The sequence below is a fragment of the Cetorhinus maximus genome, unplaced genomic scaffold (genome assembly GCF_964194155.1).
Source record: "Cetorhinus maximus unplaced genomic scaffold, sCetMax3.hap1.1 HAP1_SCAFFOLD_264, whole genome shotgun sequence".
In the NCBI taxonomy this organism is placed as follows: domain Eukaryota; kingdom Metazoa; phylum Chordata; class Chondrichthyes; order Lamniformes; family Cetorhinidae; genus Cetorhinus; species Cetorhinus maximus.
Window position 1 is genome coordinate 372308 of NW_027596224.1, and position 9874 is coordinate 382181.

Sequence of the window (9874 nt, forward strand, 5' to 3'; positions counted from 1 at the left end):
TGCCACTGAATTGAAGGTTTTGAAAGTTCACCCATGAAATTGTAGGTCTGTTATTAACCTGTCAATTCCCTGCCCAGGGTGAGGAGGACAGGAAGAACATCATTTGTATGCAAGACCTCATTGATAAGCTGCAACTGAAAGTGAAGAGTTACAAGCGACAGGCTGAAGAGGCTGTGAGTATTACCTGCGTGTCTGAAAGTTTGTCACATTAATACCCAATTTACTGAGCAAATAAAACTGTGTGGTTTTATCACAGGAAGGAAACGCCAGCACAAACCTAACCAAGTACAGGACATTGCAGCATGAACTGAATGATGCTGAGGAACGTGCTGAGATAGCTGAATCTCAAGTCAACAAGCTGAGAGCCAAAAGCAGGGATATTAAGGTATGAAAAAGACAGGCAGCTTCACTTTAGACAAACAGAATTAATTTGCCCAATGTACTGAAAGATCAGAGATTTCTAGATCACCTGATATAACTGCAGTCATTGCAAAATGTAGAATATGGTTGTCCACATCACCCACCTCTATTCCTACCTCGGTTCATCTGGTGTTGAAACCCTCATCCATGACTTTGCTACCTCTACACTTGATTGCAATACTCTCTTGGCCAACCTCCCATCTTCCAACCTGCATAAACTTGTTGGGGGTTGCTAATGAGGAGGCATATGGTTAAAATTATAACGCATATGACACCTCTTAAAGTAGCAAAACCTCCCAAAGCGTTTCACAGACAGGAATTGATATCAGGTTGAAGGATAAGAGATTAGGACAGGTGATGAAGAAAGTTTGATCAAAGAGAGAGGTTTTAATTATTGTCTTAAAACGATGAGAGGGGGCTGTCATATCCTAACACATCAAATCCTGTTCACTTATCACCATGCTCACTGACTTACACTGACTCCCAGGAAGCAACACTGCAATTAAAAATTCGCAAACTGCTTTTAGAAAACAGGTGGTCATTTGGCCCTTCGATCCTGCTCCGTCATTCAATATGATCATGGCTGATCCTCTATCTCAACACCAGACTCCTGCTCTCTCCCCATCTCCATTTTCAGGTCCTTCCCTGGCCTCCTCAATCCAAACAAAAAACAAAGAAAAGTACAGCACAGGAACAGGCCCTTTGGCCCTCCAAGCCTGCGCCGATCATATTGCCTGTCAAACTAAAACATTTTGCACTTCTGGGGTCCGTATCCCTCTATTCCCATCCTATTCGTGTATTTGTCAAGCTGCCTCTTAAACACCACTATCGTACCTGCTTCCACCACCTCCTCTGGCAGCGAATTCTAGACACTCACTACCCTCTGCGTAAAAAGCTTGCCCCGCACATCTCCTCTATAGTTTTCTCCTCTCACCTTAAATCTATGTCCCCTAGTAATTGATTCTTCCACTCTGGGAAAAAGCTTCTGACTATCTACTCTGTCCATGCCACTCAATTTTATAAACTTCTATCAAGTCGCCCCTCAATCTCCGTCACTCTAGTGAGAACAATCGGAGTTTCTCCAACCTCTCCTCATAGCTAATAACCTTCAGACCAGGCAGCATCCTGGTAAACCTCCTCCTCACCCTCTCCAACGCCTCGACATCCTTCTGGTAATGTGGTGACCAGAATTGCATGCAATATTCCAAGTGTGGCCTAACCAAGGTTCTATACAGCTGCAGCATGACTTCCCAGCTTTTATACTCAATACCCTGCCAATGAAGGCAAGCATGCCATATGCCTTCCTGACTACCTTATCTACCTGCGTTGCCACAGGGTGGACCTGTACACCCAGATCCCTCTGCCCGTCGATGCACTTAAGGGTTCTGCCATTTACTGTATAATTTCTGCCTGTATCAGACCTTCCAAAATGCATTACCTCGCATTTGTCCGGATTAAACTCCATCTGACATTTCTCTGCCCAAGTCTCCAACCGATCTATATCCAGTTGTATCCTTTGACAATCCTCTTCACTATCTGCAACTCCTCCAACCTTTGTGTTGTCTGCAAACTTACTAATTAGCCCAGTTACATTTTCCTCCAAATCATTTATGTATACTACAAACAGCAAAGGGCCCAGCACTGATCCCTGCGGAACACCACTAGTCACAGCTCTCCATTCAGAAAAGCACCCTTCCACTGCTACCCTCTGTCTTCTATGACCAAGCCAATTCTGTATCCATCTTGCCAGCTCACCTCTGATCCCATGCAACTTTATTTCTGTACCAGTCTGCCATGAGGGACCTTGTCAAAGGCCTTACTGAAATCCATGTAGATAACATCCACTGCCCTTCCATCATCGATCATCTTTGTCACTTCCTCGAAAAACTCGATCAAGTTAGTGAGACACGACCTCCTCTTCACAAAACCTTGCTGCCTCTCACTAATACACCCATTTGCTTCCAAATGGTAGTAAATCCTTGTCACGAATAATTGTCTCCAATAATTTCCCTACCACTGACGTAAGGCTCACCGGTCTGTAATTTCCTGGATTATCCCTGCTACCCTTCTTAAACAATGGAACAACATTGGCCATACTCCAGTCCTCTGGGACCTCACCCGTTGCCAGTGAGGATACAAAGATTTCTGTCAAGGCCCCAGCAATCTCCTCCCTTGCCTCCCTCAGCACTCTGGGATAGATCCCATCTGGCCCTGGGGACTTATCCACCTTAATATTCTTCAAGATGCCTAACACCTCTTTTTCGATCTGAACATGATCCAGGATATCTACACACTCTTCCCTGGACAAATCGACCGCTAAGTCCTTCTCTTTGGTGAATACTGATGAGAAGTACTCATTTAGTATCTCTCCCATTAGGGCTTTCTTAAAAAAAAATTGTAAATAGGATGTGGGCGTCGCTGGCTAGGTGAGCATTTATTGCCCATCCCGATTGCCGGTCAGGATGCCTTCTTGAACCGCTGCAGTCCATGTGGTGTAGGTACACCCACAGTGGTGTTAGGGAGGGAGTACCAGTCCCAGCAACAGTGAAGGAACAGGGATATATTTCCAAGTCAGGGCAGTGAGTGGCTTGGAGGGGACCTTGCAGGTAGTGGTGTTCCCATGCATCTGCTGCCCTTATCCTTCTAGGTGGTAGAGGTCGTGGGTTTGGAAGGTGCTGTCTAAGGAGCCTTGGTGAATTCCTGCAGTGCATCTTGTAGATGGTACACGCTGCTGCCACCGTGTGTCGGTGGTGGAGGGAGTGAATGTTTATGGTGGTGGATGTGGTACTGATGGGCTGCTTTGTCCTGGACAGTGTCGAGCTTCTTGAGTATTGCTGGAGCTGCACTCATCCAGGCAAGTGGGGAGTATTCCATCACACTCCTGATTTGTGCCTTGTAGATAGTGGACAGGCTTTGGGGAGTCAGGAGGTGAGATACTTGCTGCAAAATTTACAGCATCTGAACTGCTCTTGTAGCCACAGTATAAGATCATAAGAAATAGGGACATGAGTAGGGCATTCGGCCTACTGATCCTGCCTTTCCATTCAAAAAGATCATGGTTGATCCGACTGTGGCCTTATCTCCACTTTCCTGTCTGTTCCCACATAACCTTTGACTCTTTTGTCAGTCAGTCAAAAATCTAACTCAGCCTTGAATATATTCAATGAACCAGCCTCCGCTGCTCACTGGGGAAGAGCATTTCAAAGACTAACAGCCCTCAAGAGAAGAAATTCCTTCTCATCACAGTCTTAAAAGGGAGATGCCTTATTTTTAAACTGCATGTCCTAGTTCTGGATTCCCCCGTGAGGTGAAACATCCTCTCAGCACCCACCCTGTCAAGCCCCCTCAGAATCTTGCATGTTTCAAGGTCATCATTTCTCATTCCCCTAAAATCCAATGAGTATAGGCACAACTTTACCTCATAAGACAACTCTCATATCCCAGGAATCAGCAAGTATATGCTTAAGCAAGGAGACCAAAACTGTACACAATACGCCAGGTATGGTCATGCCAATCTCATTCAGCTGTAGTAAGACTTCCCTACTTTTATACTCAACTCCCCATTCCAATTAAGCCAATAAAATATTTATATGGCTAGTCCAGTTAAACTTCTGGTGGCTCCCAGGATGTTGGAGGAAGATTCAGCGATGGTAATGCCTTTAAACATCTAGGGATTAAAAGATTCTATATCTCATTGGAGATCGTCATTGCCCTGCATTTGAATGGCACAAATTTTACTTGCCACCTATCAGCCCAAGTCTTAAAACTGTCCAGTCTTGCTGTGTGCAAGCCTGGACTGTGTCAGTACCTGCAGAAACAAAACAGAAACACTCAGCAGGTCAGGCAGCATCAGTGGAGAGAGAAACAGACTTAAGGTTTCAGGTCAATGATTTTTCAGTTTCACAAGGGCTGTTATTAATTACCAACTCCTCCCATGCCTGATTAAATCCAGTAAAACATCAGACCTTTTCCTTTGCTCCAATTTCCTTTATGTAACAGAGTATCAAAAATTCATGTGTGAGCTAACCAATGTCAGAGATTCATCGTCAACTTCTTTTATACTTCAAACATCTGTCACTTAAATGTGTACTGGAATCCTTAGATTCCTCTTCAAGTCCATGGAGAAATGGCTTCCTGATTTTAGCTGCAGTCATGCCAGGCCAGGCCTCCTGCCTGTGCCAAGGCCCCAGTCTCTCTGAAAGCTGTTATTCTTGACTCTGCTCATATTTGATGTTTACTAATGAGCCTTTTCTATTTCAGCATGAAGAGTAGAAGACTGGGCACAAGCCTCTGAATCGGCTCCCTTCTGCTTCTGTGACAATGTAGCATTAGTGCAACAAAGCCTGTGTGAATAAAGAAAATTATAATGCAACCATTGTCCTGGGTTTAATTTCTACAGCAGTTAGCTTTTTCATTGTAATTTCCTGGCAGTTTCCTGCCTTTTGTGAATAATCAATATAGTCACAGTCCAGAATAATTCTCAAATATTGGGGTAGAGCAGATTGAATCATTAACGAACATTACTGCAGAGCGGTGACATTGGCTGCTCACATAAATGAGCCACATTACTTTGGGGTGAAGGAACATTTCCACAGACTGGGGGTGAGGTTGTCACTGCAGTTGGTGCAGAACGAGATTGGAAAAGGAGTCAGAAAATAACTGGCAATCTAGCCTCTGACTGCAACAAAAATAAAAATAGCTGGAAAAACTCAGCAGGTCTGGCAGCATCTGCGGAGGAACACAGTTAACGCTTCGAGTCCTTATCACTCTTCAACAGAACTAAGTAAAAATAGAAGAGAGGTGAAATATAAGCTGGTTTAAGGGGGGGGGCAGTGGGACAGGTAGAACTGGATAGAGGGACAGTGATAGGTGGAGATAACCAAAAGATGTCATAGACAAAATGGACAAAGAGATGTTGAAGATGGTGATATTATCTAAGGAATGTGCTAATTAAGGGTAGAAAGCAGGACAAGCAAGGTACAGATAGCCCTAGTGGGGATGGGGTGGGGTGAAGGAATCGAAAAAGGCTAAAAGGTAGAGATAAAACAATGGATGGAAATACATTTAAAAATAATGGAAATAGGCGGGAAAGAAAAATCTATATAAATTATTGGAAAAGGGGGGATCGGAAAGGGGGTGGGGATGGAGGAGAGAGTTCATGATCTAAAATTGTTGAACTCAATATTCAGTCTGGAAGGCTGTAAAGTGCCTAGTCAGAAGATGAGGTGCTGTTCCTCCAGTTTGCGTTGAGCTTCACTGGAACATTGCAGCAAGCCAAGGACGGACATGTGGGCATGAGAGCAGGGTGGAGTGTTGAAATGGTAAGCGACAGGGAGGTCTGGGTCATGCTTGTGGACAGACCGAAGGTGTTCTGCGAAGCGGACACCCAGTCTGCATTTGGTCTCTCCAACGTAGAGGAAACCGCATTTGGAGCAACGAATGCAGTAGACTAAATTGAGGGAAGTGCAAGTGAAATGCTGCTTCACTTGAAAGGAGAGTTTGGGCCCTTGGACGGTGAGGAGAGGGGAAGTAAAGGGGCAGGTATTGCACCTACTGCGGTTGCATGGGAAGGTGCCGTGGGAGGGGGTTGATGTGTAGGGGGTGATGGAGGAGTGGACCAGGGTGTCCCGGAGGGAACGATCCCTGCGGAATGCCGCCAGGGGGGTGAAGGGAAGATGTGTTTGGTGGTGGCATCATGCTGGAGTTGGCGGAAATGGCAGAGGATGATCCTTTGAACGCGGAGGCTGGTGGGGTGATAAGTGAGGACAAGGGGGACCCTATCATGTTTCTGGGAGGGAGAGGAAGGTGTGAGGGCGGATGCGCGGGAGATGGGCCGGACACGGTTGAGGGCCCTGTCAACCACCGTGGGTGGAAAACTTCGGTTAAGGAAGAAGGAAGACATGTCAGAGGAACTGTTTTTGAAAGTGGCATCATCAGAACAGATGCGACGGAGGCGAAGGAACTGAGAGAATGGGATGGAGTCCTTACAGGAAGTGGGGTGTGAGGAGCTGTAGTCGAGGTAGCTGTGGGAGTCGGTAGGCTTGTAGTGGATATTGGTGGACAGTCTATCACCAGAAATTGAGAGAGAGAGGTCAAGGAAGGGAAGGGAAGTGTCAGAGATGGACCATGTAAAAATGATGGAGGGGTGGAAATTGGAAGCAAAATTAATAAATTTTTCCAGGTGCAGACAAGAGCATGAAGCAGCACCAAAGCAATCATCGATGTACCGGAGAAAGAGTTGTGGGAGGGGGTGGAGTAGGACTGGAACAAGGAATGTTCCACATATCCCATAAACAGACAGGCATAACTGGGGCCCATGCGGGTACCCATAGCCACACCTTTTATTGGGACGAAATGAGGGGAGTTTAAGGAGAAATTGTTCAGTGTGAGAACAAGTTCAGCCAGACGGAGAGTCGTGGTGGATGGGGATTGTTTGGGCCTCTGTTCGAGGAAGAAGCGGAGAGCCATCAGGCCATCCCGGTGGGGGATGGAGGTGTAGAGGGATTGGACGTCCATGGTGAAGAGGAGGCGGTTGGGGCCAGGGAACTGGAAATTGTTGATATGATGTAGGGTGTCAGAGGAATCACGGATATAAGTGGGAAGAGACAGAACAAGGGGAGAGAGAATGGAGTTAAGATAGCAAGAAATGAGTTCCAATAATTTATATATTTTTCTTTTCCCACCTATTTCCATTATTTTTAAATGTATTTTCATCCATTGTTTTATCTTTACCTTTTAGCCTACTTCGATTACTTCACCCCACCCCCACTAGGGCTATCTGTACCTTGCTTGTCCTGCTTTCTACCCTTAATTAGCACATTCCTTAGATAATATCACCACCTTCAACAGCTCTTTGTCCTTTTGTCTATGACATCTCCACCTATCACTGGCCCTCTATCCAGCTCTACCTGTCCCACCCCACCTTAAACCAGCTTATATTTCACCTCTCTTCTATTTTTACTTAGTTCTGTTGAAGAGTGATACGGACTCGAAACGTTAACTGTGTTCCTCTCCGCAGATGCTGCCAAACCTGCTGAGTTTTTCCAGCTATTTTTATTTTTGTTTTGGATTTCCAGCATCCGCAGTTTTTTGCTTTTACCTTAGGCCCTGACCACCTCATATTAAGCAATACTAGATGATGAGCTGAGACAAGAAAACAAAACTACAGATACTCTGTGGCTCTTTTTCTGATAATGATGTTTAAATGCACACAGATGGGAAGTGTAATAAAAACAGAAAATGCTGGGAGAAAAAGTGTTAACATTTCAGGCCTATGACCTTTTCCGTCTATTTTGAGAGAAGGTAAGGGGTCACCGGGAGGGGTCCTGGCGGAGTGGGAATACTTGAACCAGGTAAGAGATCAGCTGAACGGAAGACTCTTGGCCAAGTGGCCGTGGGATGAAGATGATGAAGAGCTCAGTGAATCTGTTGAGATGCGGTTGTAAAGGAATGAAGCAGAGACCTTTGAGGACAGATCGCTCAGTATAGGGTCGGGGGGGGGTGGAGGGTTTCGTGAAACACATGGCAAGGGGTGAGATTCAGAGAAAAGATGGGGTGCGGAGGGAAGTGAGGGGAAGAAAGGATCAAGGGGCATAGGGGTGCCCATGAAGTTTGCAATCTTTCATACCTGAAAGGAAGTTGAAAACATTTGTTAAAGCGATGAACTAGGCGAGTGACAAAATGAAACTGTCAACCTGGAACACAGATGGTGAGTCAGTGCTGTTTAGGAGAGAGATCGAGAGTTTGCATGTGCCGCATGACGTTGAGCGGATCTTACGATGAGGCAAGAACAGCGGTTCGAGGGATTCTGAATGTCTAGGAGACATGTCATTGTGGGTGGATCCAAAACAACGAGGCTGGAATTTCAGTTGGAAGAACTTGGGAGGCAGAGACACAGTTACTAAGGAAGGAGACGTGGCTGTAAAAGGCAGTTTTTTTGCAGCTACCTGATCAAACATGAGAAGGAAAGGAGAAAGCAATGAAAGTGAACAAGGTAAAAGTGACTAATGGAAATTGCAGGGAGCAAGAGAACTTCAAGGTGAGTGTTCTTGGAAGAGAAGCGCCAATGAATTAAACACTAATACAAAAGCAACATGTGAAATAAAAATAGAAAGTGCTGGAAATATTTAGGTCACAGACCTGAAATGTTAACTGTCCTTGTCTTAACAGACACTGCCTGACCTGAGTATTTCTAATACTTTATTTCAGATTTCCAGCAGCAGAGATAAGATAGCATTTTACTTTCGTTCTTGGATGAGCAGAAAATGGGTGCGGGCAGGAATCATCACATCTCCCCCCACCGTCCCAATTGCCTCCGAAACAAGTTGATCTGAAATATTCAATCCCAAATTCTAGCCCAGTGTGTGTTGCATCAGAAACTGGAACTTAAACCGATAATCTGAGCTGAAAGCCAACAATCATCTGGATAGATTACTGGGATTCAGCATAGGTAGTGTGCACTGACTGCAAAAGCATAGAATCTTCTTGGCAAGTTTCAGAATACCTTCACATCATCCAAAATGACCAATTGCAATGCTAAATATAAAAGCTGATTTAGAGGAACATACATGATCACATCACACTGAGTACATTTATATTTGCTCATGTTCTTTTGAGAGTCCTTCTTGTTACTCTTAGGCAGTTCCTTGGGATCGAGGATGACTTGCTTCTGCTCTGGTTCAATGGGTTGAGACGGCTGCTAAGCCAATGTGCGATTTGCAGATTCTGCCACAGGCTGGGCAGGTGGCAATTTAAGGGTTGGGTAGATGGGTTGTTTGGAGGTTTGTGTGCTCTGACACCTTGACTTCACCTCCTCACATTTCTGACAAAGTCTCTCAACGTGCCTTGTGTCTTTCCAAATGAACCTTCTCCATTTTGGTTGGTCACAAGAGGGACTTCCATGAATCGATGGGGTTATTTCCACTGCCCATTCGTGAGCAGTGCTGGCCAGGCCAGCATTTGTTACCCATCCCTAGTTCAGAGGGCATTTAAGAGTCAACCACGTTGCTGTGGGTCTGGAGTCACATGTAGGCCAGGCCAGGTAAGGACGGCAGATTTCCTTCCCTAACGGACATTAGTGACCCAGATGGGTTTTTACAACAATGATAGTTGGCCATCACTAGACTTTTAATTCCAGATTTTTATTGAATTAAAATTCCACCATTTGCCTTGGTGGGATTTGAACCTGGGTGCCCAGAGCATTATCCTGGGTCTCTGGGTTACTAGTCCAGCGGCAATGCCACTACGCCATCACCTCCCCATTGTCGCAACTGAGTTTCAAGTACAGCAGTTACTTCAGGAGTCTGGTGTCAGGCATACAAACAAGATGCTGGTGGAGCTGGTTTTGTGTGATTAGCGCCCTGATGTTTAACCTGTTGGCTTGGGAGAGGCTGCTGCTATTAGACAGCCTTTCTTGTCACCAGATTGAGGATCTTGCAAAAGCATCATTGGTGGT

The 9874-nt window shown here is 45.4% G+C and overlaps 1 protein-coding gene across 2 annotated transcripts in view; it reads left to right on the forward strand.

Moving 5' to 3' along the window:
- The window catches only part of LOC144673098 (myosin-7-like), a 93496-nt gene extending 88704 nt beyond the window's left edge, over positions 1–4792 (forward strand). For both annotated transcript variants that reach the window (XM_078535087.1, XM_078535088.1), the window contains 3 exons: positions 78–173; positions 257–385; positions 4681–4792. In XM_078535087.1, coding sequence (XP_078391213.1) covers positions 78–173; positions 257–385; positions 4681–4692 — 237 coding nt within the window. In that variant the 3' untranslated portion in view covers positions 4693–4792. The remainder of the gene's footprint in view (positions 1–77; positions 174–256; positions 386–4680) is intronic.
- Positions 4793–9874: the final 5082 nt, after the last annotated feature.